General features: G+C 46.6%; 1 protein-coding gene across 1 annotated transcript in view; it reads right to left on the bottom strand.

The window, feature by feature from the left end:
• Positions 1 to 19,369, bottom strand: part of LOC141154118 (uncharacterized) — a 264,105-nt gene extending 244,736 nt beyond the window's left edge. The window contains exon 1 of the mRNA XM_073639591.1: positions 19,122 to 19,369. Coding sequence (XP_073495692.1) covers positions 19,122 to 19,190 — 69 coding nt within the window. The 5' untranslated portion in view covers positions 19,191 to 19,369. The remainder of the gene's footprint in view (positions 1 to 19,121) is intronic.
• Positions 19,370 to 19,601: the final 232 nt, after the last annotated feature.

Below are 19,601 nucleotides of genomic sequence, written 5' to 3'. Positions count from 1 at the left end.
CAAGTATGGGATTGACAAGACTACGGATAGGTGGATTCATAACTGTATCTGTGATTGTACTCAAAACAGTGGTAATAAATAGTGGCACATCCAATTGGAAGAGTGTTTCAAGCTGGGTACCACAAGGCTCTGTGCTGGCCCCAATGTTGTTCAACATTTTTATAAATGATCTAATTAAGGGAAATGGTCTTTAATTTAATAAAGGATATATATACACTGCTCAAAAAAATAAAGGGAACACTGAAATAACCCATCCTAGATCTGAATGAATGAAATATTCTCATTGAATACTTTGTTCTGTACAAAGTTGAATGTGCTGACAACAAAATCACACAAAAATCATCAATGGAAATCACATTTATTAACCAATGGAGGCCTGGATTTGGAGTCACCGTCAAAATTAAAGTGGAAAAACACACTACAGGCTGATCCAACTGTGATGTAATGTCCTTAAAACAAGTCAAAATGAGGCTCAGTATTGTGTGTGGCCTCCACGTGCCTGTATGACCTCCCTACAACGCCTGGGCATGCTCCTGATGAGGCTGAGTATTGTGTGTGGCCTCCACGTGCCTGTATGACCTCCCTACAACGCCTGGGCATGCTCCTGATGAGGCTCAGTATTGTGTGTGGCCTCCACGTGCCTGTATAACCTCCCTACAACGCCTGGGCATGCTCCTGATGAGGCTCAGTATTATGTGTGGCCTCCACGTGCCTGTATGACCTCCCTACAACGCCTGGGCATGCTCCTGATGAGGCTCAGTATTGTGTGTGGCCTCCACGTGCCTGTATGACCTCCCTACAACGCCTGGGCATACTCCTGATGAGGCTGAGTATTGTGTGTGCGGCCTCCACGTGCCTGTATGACCTCCCTACAACGCCTGGGCATGCTCCTGATGAGGCTCAGTACTGTGTGTGGCCTCCACGTGCCTGTATGACCTCCCTACAACGCCTGGGCATGCTCCTGATGAGGCTCAGTATTGTGTGTGGCCTCCACGTGCCTGTATGACCTCCCTACAACGCCTGGGCATGCTCCTGATGAGGCTCAGTATTGTGTGTGGCCTCCACGTGCCTGTATAACCTCTCTACAATGCCTGGGCATGCTCCTGATGAGGCTGAGTATTGTGTGTGGCCTCCACGTGCCTGTATGACCTCCCTACAACGCCTGGGCATGCTCCTGATGAGGCCGAGTATTGTGTGTGGCCTCCACGTGCCTGTATGACCTCCCTACAACGCCTGGGCATGCTCCTGATGAGGCTGAGTATTGTGTGTGGCCTCCACGTGCCTGTATGACCTCCCTACAATGCCTGGGCATGCTCCTGATGAGGCTGAGTATTGTGTGTGGCCTCCACGTGCCTGTATGACCTCCCTACAACGCCTGGGCATGCTCCTGATGAGGCTGAGTATTGTGTGTGGCCTCCACGTGCCTGTATGACCTCCCTACAACGCCTGGGCATGCTCCAGATGAGGCCAAGTATTGTGTGTGGCCTCCACGTGCCTGTATGACCTCCCTACAACGCCTGGGCATGCTCCTGATGAGGCCAAGTATTGTGTGTGGCCTCCACGTGCCTGTATGACCTCCCTACAACGCCTGGGCATGCTCCTGATGAGGCCAAGTATTGTGTGTGGCCTCCACGTGCCTGTATGACCTCCCTACAACGCCTGGGCATGCTCCTGATGAGGCTCAGTATTGTGTGTGGCCTCCACGTGCCTGTATGACCTCCCTACAACGCCTGGGCATGCTCCTGATGAGGCTCAGTATTGTGTGTGGCCTCCACGTGCCTGTATGACCTCCCTACAACGCCTGGGCATGCTCCTGATGAGGCTCAGTATTGTGTGTGGCCTCCACGTGCCTGTATGACCTCCCTACAACGCCTGGGCATACTCCTGATGAGGCTGAGTATTGTGTGTGCGGCCTCCACGTGCCTGTATGACCTCCCTACAACGCCTGGGCATGCTCCTGATGAGGCTCAGTATTGTATGTGGCCTCCACGTGCCTGTATGACCTCCCTACAACGCCTGGGCATGCTCCTGATGAGGCTCAGTATTGTGTGTGGCCTCCACGTGCCTGTATGACCTCCCTACAACGCCTGGGCATGCTCCTGATGAGGCTCAGTATTGTGTGTGGCCTCCACGTGCCTGTATGACCTCCCTACAACGCCTGGGCATGCTCCTGATGAGGCCAAGTATTGTGTGTGGCCTCCACGTGCCTGTATGACCTCCCTACAACGCCTGGGCATGCTCCTGATGAGGCTGAGTATTGTGTGTGGCCTCCACGTGCCTGTATGACCTCCCTACAACGCCTGGGCATGCTCCTGATGAGGCTCAGTATTGTGTGTGGCCTCCACGTGCCTGTATAACCTCTCTACAACGCCTGGGCATGCTCCTGATGAGGCTGAGTATTGTGTGTGGCCTCCACGTGCCTGTATGACCTCCCTACAACGCCTGGGCATGCTCCTGATGAGGCCAAGTATTGTGTGTGGCCTCCACGTGCCTGTATGACCTCCCTACAACGCCTGGGCATGCTCCTGATGAGGCTGAGTATTGTGTGTGGCCTCCACGTGCCTGTATGACCTCCCTACAACGCCTGGGCATGCTTCTGATGAGGCTCAGTATTGTGTGTGGCCTCCACGTGCCTGTATGACCTCCCTACAATGCCTGGGCATGCTCCTGATGAGGCTGAGTATTGTGTGTGGCCTCCATGTGCCTGTATGACCTCCCTACAATGCCTGGGCATGCTCCTGATGAGGCTGAGTATTGTGTGTGGCCTCCATGTGCCTGTATGACCTCCCTACAACGCCTGGGCATGCTCCTGATGAGGCTGAGTATTGTGTGTGGCCTCCACGTGCCTGTATGACCTCCCTACAACGCCTGGGCATGCTCCTGATGAGGTTGTGGATGGTCTCCTGTGGGATCTCCTCCCAGACCTGGACTAAAGCATCCACCAACTCCTGGACAGTCTGTGGTGCAACGTGACGTTGGTGGATGGAGCGAGACATGATGTCCCAGATGTGCTCAATCGGATTCAGGTATGGGGAACGGGCGGCCAGTCCATAGCTTCAATGCCTTCATCTTGCAGGAACTGCTGACACACTCCAGCCACATGAGGTCTGGCATTGTCCTGCATTAGGAGGAACCCAGGGCCAACCGCACCAGCATATGGTCTCACAAGGGGTCTGAGGATCTCATCTCGGTACCTAATGGCAGTCAGGCCACCTCTGGCGAGCACATGGAGGGCTGTGCGGCCCTCCAAAGAAATGCCATCCCACACCATTACTGACCCACTGCCAAACCGGTCATGCTGAAGGATGTTGCAGGCAGCAGATCGCTCTCCACAGCATCTCCAGACTCTGTCACGTCTGTCACATGTGCTCAGTGTGAACCTGCTTTCATCTGTGAAGAGCACAGGGCGCCAGTGGCGACTTTGCCAATCCTGGTGTTCTGTTTTAAATGCCAAGCGTCCTGCACGGTGTTGGGCTGTGAGCACAACCCCCATCTGTGGATGTCGGGCCCTCATACCACACTCATCTACTGTAATAATTATACGTATATTGTTATATACTGATTTTCAGTAAATTTTAGGCAGTAATAGTAAGTAGTAACCATAAGAAGCATTATTTTTTCAATCTGTATATTGCTGTGGACAACTTATAACTTGACAAGACATTTGGTAACATATTTACATAGTTTTTAAGGTTGAAGGAAGACTAAGTCCATCTAGTTCACCCCATAGCCTAACATGTTGATCCAGAGGAAGGCAAAAAAACCCATGTGGCAAACACTAAGCTCCACATTGGGGAAAAAAACTCCTTCCTGACTCCATACGACAATCAGACTAGTTCCCTGGATCAACGCCCTATCAAGGAATCTAGTATTTATAACCTGTAATATTATACTTTTCAAGAAAGGCATCCAGGCCCTTCTTAAATGTTAGTAGTGAATCACTCATTACACATCATGCGGCAGAGAGCTCCATAGTCTCACTGCTCTTACAGTAAAGAATCCGCGTCTGTGATTATGATTAAACCTTCTTTCCTCCAGACGTAGAAGATGCCCCCTTGTCCCCGTCTCAGGCCTCAGAGTAAAAAGATCAGTAGAAAGGTCTTTGTACTGTCCCCTCATATACTTGTACATAGTAATAAGATCCCCCCTAAGGGTATGTGCACACGATGCAGAAATGCTCAGGATTTTTTCCTGAGCGTTTCTGCATCTCTCTGGCAGGAAAAAACGCATGCGGATTGTACATGCGGTTTCCTGCCAGGGACATGCGGAAATGAAGCGGTCTTCACTTTCATTTCCGCATGCGGGTTGACAAGCGATTTTAGCATCACTTGGAAAGTGCTTGTCAACTTTACACTATATAAATCCATGCAACCAGCATGGATTTATATAGTGTGTGAATGTCAAAAAATAAATCTATACTTTACCCTCTGATGGCCCTCGGTGTCCTGCTTCGCTCGGTCCCGGCTGCCGGCAGTGAAGACTTTAGGACCTTCCGACGTCAGCGTCACGTGACTCGTCACATGACTCTGACGTCAGCGAAGGTCCTTCTTCATTCAATCCCGAAGTGCCGCGAACCAAGCAGGAGCGCTGCGCGGGCCGTCAGAAGGTGGGAATATATATATTTTTTATTTTATTCTTTTTTTTTTAATGGTACCTGGGTCTGGATGAGAGTCCTCTCCTCCACACCCGGGTACCATCCGCACATTAGACCGCATGAAAAGCGCATCAACATATACAGTGATGCGGATCCATGCGGTCTAATGCAAGTCAATGGCGGCAAAAGAGCAGCGTTTCCGCAAAATTAATTGACATGCTGCGGATTTTTGACCGCAGCGTTTACGCTGCGGAAAAATCCGCATCATGGGCACAGCACATGCGGATTTCAATTGGGGAACATTGCTGCCCTTCTACCATGCGTTTTTAATGCGATTCCGCGGCATTTACGCAACTGCAAAAACGCCGTGGAAACGCATGAAAAAAGCATCGTGTGAACTCAGCCTAAGCCTTCGTTTTTCCACAGTAAATAACCCCAAGTGTAATAACCTGTCTTGGTATTGCAGACCCCCCAGCCCTCTAATAACCTGTCTTGGTATTGCAGACCCCCCAGCCCTCTAATAACCTGTCTTGGTATTGCAGACCCCCCAGTCCTCTAATAACCTGTCTTGGTATTGCAGACCCCCCAGTCCTCTAATAACCTGTCTTGGTATTGCAGACCCCCCAGTCCTATAATAACCTGTCTTGGTATTGCAGACCCCCCAGTCCTCTAATAACCTTGGTCGCTCTTCTCTGCACCCGCTCTAGTTCAGCTATGTCTTTCTTATACACCGGAGACCAGAACTGTACACAGTATTCTAAGTGTGGTCGCACTAGTGACTTGCATAGAGGTAAAATTATCTTCTCCTCATGAGCATCTATGCCTCTTTTAATGCATCCAATTATTTTATTTGCCTTTGCAGCAGCTGCCTGACACTGGCCACCAAACGTGAGCTTGTCGTCCACCAATACACCCAGGTCTTTTTCAGTGACAGTTTTGCCCAGTGTTTTACAATTAAGCATATAATTATACATTTTATTTCCTCTGCCCAAGTGCATTACCTTACATTTATCCCCATTAAAGCTCATTTGCCATTTATCAGCCCAAGCTTCTAGTTTACATAGATCCTCCTGTAATATAAAATTGTCCTCCTCTGTATTGATTACCCTGCAGAGTTTAGTGTCATCTGCAAATATTGAAATATTACTCTGTATGCCCCCTACAAGGTCATTACTAAATATGTTAAAAAGAAGGGGGCCCAATACTGACCCCTGTGGTACCCCACTGTTTACTGTCACCCAGTCTGAATGGTTTCCATTAATAACCACCCTTTTTTCCTATCACTGAGCCAGTTCTTAACCCACATACATATATTTTCCCTTATCCCCATTGTTCTCATTTTATGTATCAACCTTTTGTGTGGAACCGTATCAAAAGCTTTTGAAAAGTCCATATACACAACATCCACTACATTTCCTTGGTCCAGTCCAGAACTTGCCTCTTCATAAAAGCTGATCAGATTAGTCTGACAGGAACGGTCCCTCATAAACCCATGTTGATATTGGGGGAACGGTCCCTTGTAAACCCATGTTGATATTGGGTCATGAGGGTCTTCTTCTTCAGATACTCTAGTATAGCATCTCTTAGGAAACCCTCCAGGATTTTACCCACAGTAGAGGTTAAGCTTACCGGCCTATAATTTCCAAGTTTGTTTTTTGTCCCCTTTTTGAATATTGGCACCACATTTGCTATTCGCCAGTCCTGGGGTACAGACCCTCTTATTATGGAATCTTTAAAGATTAAAAATAATGGTCTATCTATGACGTTACTTAATTCCTGCAGTATTCGCGGGTGTATCCCATCCGGGCCCGGGGATTTGTCACCTTTAGTGAATTTTAGACGCCGCCGTACTTCCTGCTGGGTTAAGCAAGTGACATTTACTGGAGAATTTTTGTTATCACTGATCATGTTTTCTGTCATGTGATTTTCTTGTGTAAATACTGTTGAAAAAAAATAATTTAGCATATTGGCTTTTTCCTCATCCTCATCCACCATTTCACCCAGACTATTTTAAGGGGCCAACACTATCATTTCTTACTATTTATGTAGTTAAAGAATATTTTGGGGTTATTTTTACTTTCTCTGGCAATGATTCTCTCTGTCTCAATCTTTGCTGCCTTGATATGGTTTTTACAGAATTTATGTAATTTTCTGTATTTATTTAATGCCTCATCACTACCTACTTGCTTTAGTTCTCTAAATGCTTTATTTTTGTCACTTATTGCGCTCCTTACAGCTCTATTTAGCCATAGTGGTTTCCTCCTATTTCTAGCATGTTCATTCCCATAGGGTATATATTGTGCACAGGTCCTATTCAGGATGCTAATAAATGTCTCCCATTTGCTTTGTGTAGTTTTATGTCTCAGGATATCGTCCCAGTTTATTGCACTAAGATCATCTCTCAACCGTTGGAAATTTGCCTTCCTGAAGTTTAGTGTCCTTGTAACCCCACTACTACACATCTTATGAAAGCAAACATGAAAACTTATTGTTTTGTGATCATTATTACCCAAGTGACCCCCAACTCGTATATTTGATATGCGGTCTGGCCTGTTGGTTAATATTAGGTCTAGCAGTGCCCCCCTTCTTGTTGGGTCTTGAACCAGTTGTGAAAGGTAATTGTCTCTCATAGTTGTCAAAGCCCTATTACCTTTGCTTGAACTACAGGTTTCTGTCCCCCAATGTATTTCAGGGTAGTTGAAGTCCCCCATAATAATGACTTCTCCTTGAGTCGCTGCTTCATCTATTTGCGTTATGAGGATATTCTCCACTGCTTCCATTATTTTTGGAGACTTATAACAAACCCCTATCAGTAATTTATTATTTTTTCCCCTCCCCTTATCTCCACCCGCAGGGACTCTACATTTTCATTAGATTCACATATATCCTCCCGCAAGACAGGTTTTAAGGATGATTTTACATATAAACACCCCCCCCTCGCTTGTTTGTACGGTCATTTCTGAACAGACTATAGCCCTGTAAATGAACTGCCCAGTCATGGCTCTCGTCCAGCCACGTCGCAGATATCCCCACCATGTCATAATTATTTTCCAACAAAATTAATTCTAATTCCTCCACTTTGTTGGTGAGGCTCCTGGCATTAGTGTACATGCATTTTATGTATCTCTCTGTACCTCTATTCCTTCTTACTATATTGACTGTTCTAACCCCACCCCCAATTTTTTTATTTGTGCCCAGTTAACTATCTGCACTATCTTCCCCACCTACAAAATGAATACCCTCCCCCCAATCCCTAGTTTAAACACTAAAGTGAAGGGGCTAAAGTTCTTGTATCTCATCCAAACATTCTAGGAATGGAGCAGCCAGACATTCACATTGTCAGTGTCCGTTAGGTATGTCTTTACATAGAGAGTGTTTATACAGTGTGTATACAGTATATATAACGAGCAGTGGAGAGAGTGAAAATGTCACGGGTGTGTCAGAGGGGACAGACAGTCGCCTTGCAGTGGGTTGCAGGAGATCTCCACGTTTTGGCATTGCAGACAGCTGTTTAGATAGGAGGCTGTCTTTAGGACCGAGCGACTACCTCTATCTTGCTAATTTTCTCTCTGGCCTGGGTGTTTATATATATCTGTTGTGTCTGAGAGGGCGTCGGTTATATTCATTTCTATTTGTGAAGCTTAGCAGAAGCGGTACCTCGTCCTCTCTGGAGTTTGAGGCCGTGTACACATTTGGAGTTAATCTAAAGCTAAGCCATTTTCCCCTGTTTTGTCTACCCTTGTTGTCTTTAGAGTTTTAGTGGAGGTTGACTAGTGCTCATCTCCTTCCATCCCTAGCCATAGCCTTACGCCAGGGAAAGTAGGGCGAGGCACGCGATCTGTGATAGCTGAGGAGGCTATATAGAAACGTTAGTTGAGACAGGGTGATGCTAGACCAGACTAGGAGGTCTCCACTTCTCCCTTTTCCTAGTCTCTGGGCTCCTTCTCCCGTTGTGTTGCACTTACACCTGGCGTGACAGAAAACCTCAGCTGTCACACAATTACAATTATTTTAGCAGAATTTTATTGTTAGAATGTGGCAACAATTTTATGTCAATGGCCACCAGCAGACTACCCCTCAAAGTTTTTTAGGGATAGGATGGACACCAACTATTTGGATTCATTAGTTTTCCTGGAGAAGTTGTATTGCATGTGAGTTGCTTATATCTGCTTCTACCACAGAAATAATGTCTATTTGGCCAAGTGTATTCATGTTAGGAAGAGCAGATCCTGAATATTATGTCTAGGATAGCTTTAAATTCTTGAATTATTCCTCTTTTAGTTATAAATCTACCAATCCTTTTTTCCAGGATTTTTGAAAGCAGAATATCGTAGAAAAGTAACTGATTTATCATAAGTATAATGTATAGAGAACACGTGAAAATCCAGAACTCATGAAACAACGGCAGTGAAGACCGACCACCGAAATTCATCCTTCATGCTAAATATGATCTGGAAATTCTGCTGCTCCAACATGTGCTCAAAATAGTCTCAAACCTCAAAACATTTCATTCTGGATATTTTTGGATCATCAGGAATTTTCCCAGTCTAGATATGGAAGGAATAGTCTCAGAAATAATAAGTCTGCAGCTGAAAGTAGACGACTGGCAGGAAGCAAGATGAGAAGTTGTCCATAGCCTTCAATAATTTTTTATTACAGTATGTTTAATATAACTTGAATAAAAAGTCTGAAAATTAAAATTCAACTTAATATAATCAAATTCATTCTACAGAAAGTCTGTTAATTATTTAACTAAATATTAAAGTTCCATTTCCAAAGGAAAAATTATATCCAAAACCCAAAGTCTGAATTCTGTCTGCGCTCTCGTCACCACCACAATCCCAAGTAATATACTAAGTAAAGCATCACATTAATAAATGCATATTTAAGGGGCTTTTCTGGGCCAAATACCAAACTTTTTATCCAAGGAAAAGGATCGGTACAAAAAAATAAATTAAAGAAATACAATTTTTATTTCTTTTTTGTACCGATCCTTTTCCTTGGATGCTATTCACTGTTGGTCAGCAGTATGGATTGACATACATACAGTGAAGGAAATAAGTATTTGATCCCTTGCTGTCTTTGTTAGTTTGCCCACTGACAAAGACATGAACGGTCTATAATTTTAAGGGTAGGTTAATTTTAACATTGAGAGATAGAATATCCAAAAAAAATCAAGAAAATCATTGTATAAATTAGATAAATTTATTTGCATTTTGCAGTGAGAAATAAGTATTTGATCCCCTACAAACCATGATGAGTTCTGGCTCCTACAGACCAGTTAAATGCTCCTAATCAACTCATTACCTGCATTAAAGACAGCTGTCTTACATAGTCACCTGTATAAAAGACTCCTGTCCACAGAATCAATTAATCAGTCAGACTCTAACCTCTACAACATGGGCCAGACCAAAGAGCTTTCTAAGGATGTCAGGGACAAGATCATAGATCTGCACAAAGCTGGAATGGGCTACAAAACCATAAGTAAGACGCTGGGTGAGAAGCAGACAACTGTTGGTGCAATAGTAAGAAAATGGAAGAAATACAAATGACTGTCAATCGACATCGATCTGGGGCCCCATGGAAAATCTCACCTCGTGGAGTATCCTTGATCATGAGGAAGGTGAGAGATCAGCCTAAAACTACACGGGAGGAACTTGTTAATGATCTCATGGCAGCTAGGACCACAGTCACCAAGAAAACCATTGGTAACACATTACGCCTTAAAGGTTTAAAATCCTGCAGTGCCCGCAAGGTCCCCCTGCTGAAGAAGGCACATGTGCAGGCCCGTCTGAAACCAGTGAACACCTGGATGATTCTGTGAGTTATTGGGAGAAGGTGCTGTGGTCAGATGAGACAAAAATGTAGCTCTTTGGCATTAACTCAGAGGAAGAGAAATGCTGCCTGTGACCCAAAGACCATCATCCCCACTGTCAAGCATGGAGGTGGAAACATTATGTTTTGGGGATGTTTATCTGCTAAGGGCACAGGACTACTTCACCCCATCAATGGGAGAATGGATGGAGTCATGTACCATAAAATCCTGTGTGACAACCTCCTTCCCTCCACCAGGACATTAAAAATGAGTAGTGGCTGGGTCTTCCAGCAAGACAATGACCCAAAACATACAGCCAAGGCAACAACGGAGTGGCTCAAAAAGAAGCACAGTAGGGTCATGGAGTGGCCTAGCCATTCTCCAGACCATAATCCCATAGAAAACTTATGGAGGCAGTTGAAGCTCCAAGTTGCCAAGCGACAGCCTCAAAATCTGAATGATTTAGAGATGATCTACAAAGAGGAGTGGACCAAAACTCCTCCTGACATGTGCGCAACCCTAATCATCAACTACTAAAAATGTCTGACTGCTGTGCTTGCCAACAAGGGTTTTGCCACCAAGTATTAAGTGTTGTTTGCCAGGGTAATCAAATACTTATTTGATTCTTCCTGAAATTTGGCTTTGACAAAATGTTATGGATAATTATAATAATACTCTTTATTTATATTGCACCAATATATTATACAGCGCTTTACAATTCAGCGGTTCATATACAACAGTCATATGTAACGTAGATAAAGATAATACAATAATTAAAGCAACAATAATAAAGACCCTACTTGTAAGAGCTTACAACCTACAATGAGGTGAGGGTGACACAAAGTCCGGGTGCTTATTTACAATGATGGTCCGGCCATCTTGAGGGGATGAGGGTTAGATATAGGCTGCATGAGCAGTCACCAGCCAGTATCTGTGTTGCTTTTGGGTGCGGTGGAGTTTGATGGAGAATTATGTGCAGAGAAATAGTGAATGGGCTATAAATATATAAAAAGGACTTCGATTAGGGAATGTCGTAGGCCACCCTAAAAAGATGTGTTTTTAGGGAGCGCCTAAAACAGTGTAAGTTGTGGTTTATCCTAATTTTTGAGGGTAGAGCATTCCAAAGAATAGGTGCAACTTGGAAGAAGTCTAGGAGCCGGAAGTGGGAGGTACGGATTAGTGCGGATGTTAGTCGAAGATTGCTTGAGGAGTGTAGAGAACGGGTAGGCCGATAAACAGAAATGAGAGGAGATGTAGGGGGGTGCCACACTGTGGAGAGCTTTGTGGGTGAGAACAAGCAACTTAAATTAGATCCTACAATGTATGGGCAGCCAGTGCAATGACTGGCACAGAGCGGAAGCGTCTGAGTCACAATGGGCCAGATAGATGACCGTGGCTGCTGCAATAAGGATGGACTGGAGAGGGGAAAGTCGAGTGAGGGGGAGGCCAATTAATAGAGAGTTACAGTAGTCAAGATGGGAGTGGATCAGGGCAACAGCGAGGGTTTTTGTTGTTTCCATGATGAGAAAGGAGTCGATTCTAGAGAAGTTCTTCAGGTGCAAGCGACAAGAGCGGGCAAGAGATTGTATATGGGAGGTGAAGGAAAGATTGGTGTCAAACATAACACCCAGACAGGGAACCTGCTGCCCAGACGATATTGTGGTTCCACACACGGAGAGGGAGATGTTGCATTTAGGGAGGTAAGTAGACAGTGGGAGCAGAAGAAGTTCAGTTTTGGAAAGGTTAAGTTTCAGACAGACAGCGGACATTATGTTGCTAAAATGTGGACAGACAGTCACTGGTGTTCTGTAGGAAAGAGCAGTGTCCTTTATGCTGATTGAGTGGAGCATAGAGAGTAGGAGATGGTGGGCAACAGTGTCGAAAGCTGCAGAGAAGTCAAGGAGAATGAGCAGAGAGTAGTCACTGTTGCATTTTTCTGTCAGAAGGTCATTGGTCACTTTGAGTGCAGTTTCTGTAGAATGTAGGGAGCGGAAACCAGACTGTGATGGATCTAGATGAGAGTGAGTGGAGAGGCAACTGGTAAGGCGGGAGTAGAGTTTTTTGGGGTTGTTGGATAGTGAGGAGGTCAGGGAGTTGAAGTAGGTCTGTTTAGCGAGGTGAGGGCAGAGTTATAGGTTCTTAACATAAATTTATAGTCAATAAAGTTTTCTGGTGTGCGAGTTTTCCTCCATAGGCATTCGGCACTCCTAAAGTATCGTTGGAGAAATAGAGTTTGCGGTGTGAGCCAGGGCTGTTTTACTCTGTGTTTGGAGGTTCTGAGGGTGAAGGGCGCTACTTGGTCCAGGGTGCTTCTAAAAGTGTCATTGTAGTGATATACAGGCAGATCAGGACAGGAAAAAGAGGAGATTGGGGGCGGTGATGAGTGTAGGGAGTCTGAAAGTGTATGAGGGTTAATGGCTTGTAGATTTCTGAATGTGTAATAGGTAGGAGTGTGCTGGGGTCGGCAACCCAGGATAAGGGTTGGTAATTCTGGAATCATGAAGTGCGGCAGCCAGGCAGCAAAGTGGTCAAGGAACTGGGTGGGTGAGCCTGGAGAATGGTATACGTCCACTACTCTGAGAGAGAGGAGATGGAAGAGCCTGGTGGTGTGGACCTCAAAAGAAGGGAATGAGAGTAATTGAACTGGGGGGATGACCTGGAAAGTGCATTGTGGGAACAGGAGTAAGCCAACTCCACCACTACATCTGTTTGCACGTCTCGGGGAATGGGAAATATGTAAGAAGCCATGAGAAATAGCAGCAGGGGAGACAGTGTCAGAATCCCGAATCCAGGTTTCAGTGAGGTCCAGCAGATTGAGAGAGTTAGTCAGAAAGTAGTTGTGCAGGAAAGAAAGCTTATTGCATACAGACTGTGGGTTCCAGAGTGCACAATTAAAAGAGGGAGATGAAGGAGAACAACTGATGTTAATAAGGTTAGCAGTGCTATGATGTAAGATGGGGAAGGGGTTGAAGTTAGTGTAGGGTGGACCGGGGTTAGGAGAGATATCCCCATCTTTAGCGCATTTTGGCAGCTGAAAATCACTAAAACCATGTGGTTTTTACCTGTATTTTTCCACATATAATACAATTTTGTGGGGAAAATCCACACACAAAACTAAGGGTACCCACAAGAGAAAAGATGTAGATTCTTTCCTGTAAGAGCAGTGAGACTATGGATTCTTTACCGTAAGAGCAGTGAGACTGTGGATTTTTTCCTGTAAGAGAAGTGAGACTATGGATTCTTTACTGTAAGAGCAGTGAGACTATGGATTCTTTACTGTAAGAGCAGCTAGACTATGGACTCTTTACTGTAAGAGCAGTGAGACTGTGGATTCTTTACTGTAAGAGCAGTAAGACTGTGGATTCTTTACTGTAAGAACAGTGAGACTATGGCACTCTCTGCCACATGATGTGGTAATGGTTGATTCACTAAACAAATATAAGTAGGGTCTGGAGGTCTTTCTTGATAAATATAATATTACTAGCTATTGAGCCCGTTCTACGCCCGGGTGGTGAGCATTTTTATTGGTATATGGTCTCCCATGCTGGTATGTGCTGCCCCCATCCTGGTATTTGTGCTGCCCCCATCCTGTTCCTCCATCCTGTTATGTGCTGCCCTCATCCCTATGCTGGTATGCATGGCACACCTCACCACTAATCCTGGTATGCATGGCACCCCTCATCCCCAATCCTGATATGCATGGCACCCCTCACCCCCAATCCCGGTATTGATGTACCCCTCATCCCCAATCCTGGTATGTATGGCACCCCTCACCCCCAATCCTGGAAAGCATGGCACTCCTCACCCCCAATCCAGTATCCATGAAACCCCTCACCCCCAATCCTGGTATGTATGGCACCCCTCATCCCCAATCCTGGTATGCATGGCACCCCTCATCCCCAATCCTGGCATGCATGGCGCCCCTCATCCTGGTATGCATGGCTCCCTCATTCCCAATCTTGGTTTGCATGGTACCCCATCCCTCATCCCTATCCTGGTATGCATGGCACCCCATCCCTCATCCCTATCCTGGTATACATGGCCCCTCATCTGAATCCTGGTATGCATGGCACCCCCAGATCCCTATCCTGGTATGCATGGTACCCCTCATCCCTATCCTGGTATGCATGGCACCCCTCATCCCAAATCCTGGTATGCATGGCACCCCTCAACCCCAATCCTGGTATGTATGGCACCCCTCATCCACAATCTTGGTACGCATGGCACCCCTCATCCCCAAACCTGGTATGCATGGCACCCCTCATCCCCAAACCTGGTATGCATGGCACCCCTCATCACCAATCCTGGTATGCATGGCACCCCTCATCACCAATCCTGGTATGCATGGCACCCCTCATCCCCAATCCTGGTTCGCATGGCACCCCTCATCCCCAATCCTGGTTTGCATGGCACCCTCATCCCCAAACCTGCTAAGCATGGCACTCCTCATCCCCAATCCTGGTTTGCATGGCACCCCTGATCCCCAATCCTGGTATGCATGGCACCCATCTCTCATCCTGGTATGCATGGCCCCCTCATCCCAAATTTGATATACATGGCACCCCTCATCCTGGAATGCATGGCACTCCATCCCTCATCCTGGTATGAATGGTACCCTGCATCCCTATCCTGGTATGCATGGCACCCCTCATCCTGGTATGCATGGCACCCCATCCCTCATCCTGGTATGCATGGTACCCCTTATCCCTATCCCAGTATGCATGGTACCCCTCATCCCTATTCTGGTATGCATGCCACCACTCATCCTGGTATGCATGGCACCCATTCCCTCATCCTGGTATGCATGGTACCCCACATCCCTATTCTGGTATGCATGGTACCCCTCATCCCTATCCTGGTATGCATGGTACCCCTCATCCTGGTATACATGGCACCCCTCATCCCAATTCTGTTATGTATTGCACCCCTCATCCCCCAATCCTGGTATGTATGGCACCCAATCACTCATCCTGGTATGTATGGCACTCCTCATCCCCCAATCCTGGCATGCATGGCACCACATATTCCTATTCTGGTATGCATGGTACCCCTCATCCCTATTCTGGAATGCATGGAACCCCTCATCCTGGTATGCATGGCACCCCATCCATCATCTTGGTATGCATGGTACCCCGCATTCCTATCCTGGTATGCATGGTACTCCTCATACCCAATGCTGGTATGAATGGCACCCCTCATCCCCAATCCTGATATGCATGGCCCCCCTCAACTCCCAATCCTGGTATGCATGGTCCCCCACCCCCCAATCCTGGTATGCATGGTACCCCTCACCCCCCAATCCTGGTATGCATGGTCCCCTCACCCCTCAATCCTGGTATGCATGGTTCCCTCACCCCTCAATCCTGGTATGTATGGTACCCCTCATCCCCCAATCCTGGTATGTGTGGCCCCCTCATCCCCCAAGCGTGGTATGTGTGGCTTCCTCACCCCTCAATCCTGGTATGTGTGGCCCTCTCACCTATCAATCCTGGTATGTGTGGCCGCCTCATCCCTCAATCCTGTTATGTGTGCCCCACTCATCCCCCACTCCTAGAATGTATGGCCCCCTCATCCCCCAATACTGGTATGTGTGGCCCCCTCACCACCCAATCCTGGTATGTGTGGCCCCCTCACTCCCCCAATCCTGGTATGCATGGTACCCTCACCCCCAAATCCTGGTATGCATGGTACCCCTCACCCCCCAATCCTGGTATGCATGGTCCCCTCACCCCTCAATCCTGGTATGTGTGGCCCCCTCATCCCACAATCGTGGTATGTGTTGCTCCCTCACCCCTCAATCCTGGTATGTGTGGCCCCCTCATCCCCCAATCCTGGTATGTGTGGCCCCCTCATACCCCAATCCTGGTATGTGTGGCCCCCTCATCCCTCAATCTTGGTATGTGTGGCCCCCTCATCCCCCACTCCTGGTATGTGTGTCCCCCTCATCCCCCAATCCTGGTATGTGTGGCCCCCTCAACCCCCCCAATCCTGGTATGTGTGGCCCCCTCATCCCCCACTCCTGGTATGTGTGTCCCCCTCATCCCCCAATCCTGGTATGTGTGGCCCCCTCAACCCCCCCAATCCTGGTATGTGTGGCCCCCTTACCACCCAATCCTGGTATGTGTGGCCCCCTCACTCCCCCAATCCTGGTATGCATACTGCGATCTGCGGCGCCATACACTCCTCTTACCTGTAATGGCTCCATGCGTTCTTCTGTCGGGAGCCAGACTGCACACGCATGTCGCGCATGTGCAGTCTATAGAGGCTTCAGACAGAGGGACGATTCTAGCATTGTATTATAGATAGGTTATGGGCACTAGATTCTGTGATGGGCCGCTAATCCAGGAAACTAGTCTGATTGTCATATGTGAAGTCAGAAAGAAATCTTTCCCCTAATATGTGGCTATTAGTCTCTGCCCCATGGGGTTCTTGCCTTCCGCTGGATCAACATGTTAGCCTATAGAAACCCAAAAAAATGCTAGAGACATCATAAGTCAAAAAAAGTGGGTAGTCCATATAATTGTAACGGAGAATGATCCAAGCACACGCTGCTAATTAACACATTAGAAAAAGGAGTACATGGCAGCAAAACGTTTTTAGAAAAAGTGTAAACATTTTATTAAGTATAAATATGACAATTAGATAATGGACAAACAAGGAGGTAATGCAGAATGGAAAGATGCACCACGGTAAGGAAAATAAGCTGTAACTTATCAGCACATCATCCAAAGAAATCCCAAGGATTTGACACACAAGACTCAATTGCACTGTGCCCTATGGAATAATGAATGCAGCAATATGTTCAGTAAGAGTGATGTTAGTCCAATGTTTTAATAGGTCTGAAATCAAACCAGGGATATACAGGAAGATGTAAAGACAGGAAAAGTGCAGATCAGACTCTTCCTTCTGCTAGGTGGTATGAATACCACAGCCCAGCAGTTGCCACAGGGCATGTATGCTAATTACAACCCATTCCTGATGAGAATGGCACCCCTCATCCCCAATCCTGGTATGCATGGCACCCCATCTCTCATCCTGGTATGCATGGCCCCCTCATCCCAAATTTGATACACATGGCACCCCTTATCCCAATCCGGGTATGCACGGCACTCCTCATCCCTATCCTGGTATGTATGGCAATGATGTTGTGTCAACCCACATATGACCACTGCAGCCAATCACTGCATCAGCAGTGATTATAGTAGGATGAGTGGCACGTGACTACTGAGGCCAGTAATTGTCTGCAGCGGTCACATTTGGGTATTTGAAATGTAATCACTTCAGGACAACTAACAAAACCCAGCAGGACTACCAGATTGGTGCCACAGTAATGGCGGGGGATTCACAGAATAAGGGCAAGTTATTTTGGTATTTTATCACTTCCCTAAGAATATGACCATTTTTAAAACTCCTGCATAACTCCCTTTAACCAGAAGGGGGAGTCCGTTCTGGTGTGCAGGTATGTTACAGTGTGTTAAGGTGTTAGTGCGCAGCTACACAGGTTTCTAAACAAACATGGGAAACTTGTCCTGTATCTGATGATATGGTATATTTATAAATATTTTCTTTTTTTTCCCTGGACAACTTATATAAAAAAAAAATCACACACCGCCAACGAAATATCACAGATACATTGGAAAATAATAATAATTGATAAAGAATTTATAGCTCAGAAAAACTTCTAGGACTAAACTAATAGCATTAGGCCATGGCTACATGGCCTCATGTGTCATTGTGACACTGCATCTAATGATTTCCTTTGGTGTCACAACGGCATCACACACTCCTAAATGTTTCCAAATGTGTTGGATTTTCTGTCGCTTGTCGCACGTGACTCACCATAGACTTCAATGCAAGTGCGCCTTATCTGTGATCTGGACATGTTTTACAAAAAAAATCACAGCTCTGTAATAATCACAGGGCACAAAGTTGTAGAGATGTTTTTGGTTCCGTGACTTTTCCGAGAATTGTAGTTACCGTGTACCCTGTAAAATGCTGAGACAGTGGCCAGGGTCACACGAACGCTTTCTCTCCAGCCAAGAAAATTGGTCCGAGTACGCCAATCACCCTCTGATCAGAGTCTGGTCAGGCTGTGAAAATTACACCCCACTCAGATGTCATCCGAGTGCAGTCCCATTTTTTTCACGGACCCATAGACATGAAGGGGTGAGTGTCATCCGATTCTCAGAGGCTTAATCACGCATGCCCCATAGAATAATAGGACATGTGCACAACCCATGGAATATCATTGTTGCAAGTATGAGTGCTTTGCATCAAACCCATGGATAGCACTCTCCGATTTATACAGTTGTGTGAACGAGCCCCAACAGGTATTACAATCTGCACCCAGCTTTTTCAAATTCATTAAAGAAAAACTACAGGCACATCAACCTTTCTAGGGGACATAGAATAAAAGATTCCCTAATTTCACAGACTTTCAAGAAAATCCTGAGCAACTGACAACCCTGACAGATAATGAGAGGACAACACTCTGCCCAGCACCCTGTAAAGAGGCCACACATGCAAGCGATCAATGCAACGAATTACCATGAAAACAGCAGATAATAGTATTCTACCTACAAACAGCCTGAAAGTCTGGTAAAAAGCGGAGCTGATAGCAGAAGGGTTGTCAGGAGAGCGTCTGAGCAGTCTGCATCTGTAGCCTCCGTACAATGTGAATTAGCACTAATTGTAAGTAAAGACAATACCAACCTTGCTTCCCTCCTGGAGCCACGAGCCGAGGTCCTTGCTAGGCGTCCTCTGCTGAGGGGTCATTGTCATCCTGCTCTCCTGCAGCCACACACATTAAACTGCATCCTGATCCTGTCAGGAGTCGCAGTCACTGGAGGTTTGGGGTTTTGTTGGTTAAATCCTTGCAGTGAGGACGGAGATGCAGAGTTACCATGAGAGTTACCTCTGAGCTGTGGGAATGCAGAGACGCGCTCCACCTCACAGGCTGACTAAATAAGGACATTCATATAGGAGGCAGAGCTCAGCCTGGAGACAGCCCAGCTCAGCAGCCGAGCTCAGCCTGGAGACAGCCCAGCTCAGCAGCCGAGCTCAGCCTGGAGACAGCCCAGCTCAGCAGCCGAGCTCAGCCTGGAGACAGCCCAGCTCAGCAGCCGAGCTCAGCCTGGAGACAGCCCAGCTCAGCAGCCGAGCTCAGCCTGGAGACAGCCCAGCTCAGCAGCC

Source organism: Phyllobates terribilis, unplaced genomic scaffold (assembly GCF_046119375.1).
Source record: "Phyllobates terribilis strain yellow unplaced genomic scaffold, ASM4611937v1 Scaffold_7__3_contigs__length_470593459, whole genome shotgun sequence".
In the NCBI taxonomy this organism is placed as follows: domain Eukaryota; kingdom Metazoa; phylum Chordata; class Amphibia; order Anura; family Dendrobatidae; genus Phyllobates; species Phyllobates terribilis.
Note: the sequence above shows the minus strand (reverse complement) of the source record. Positions and strands in the feature narration are given on the sequence as shown.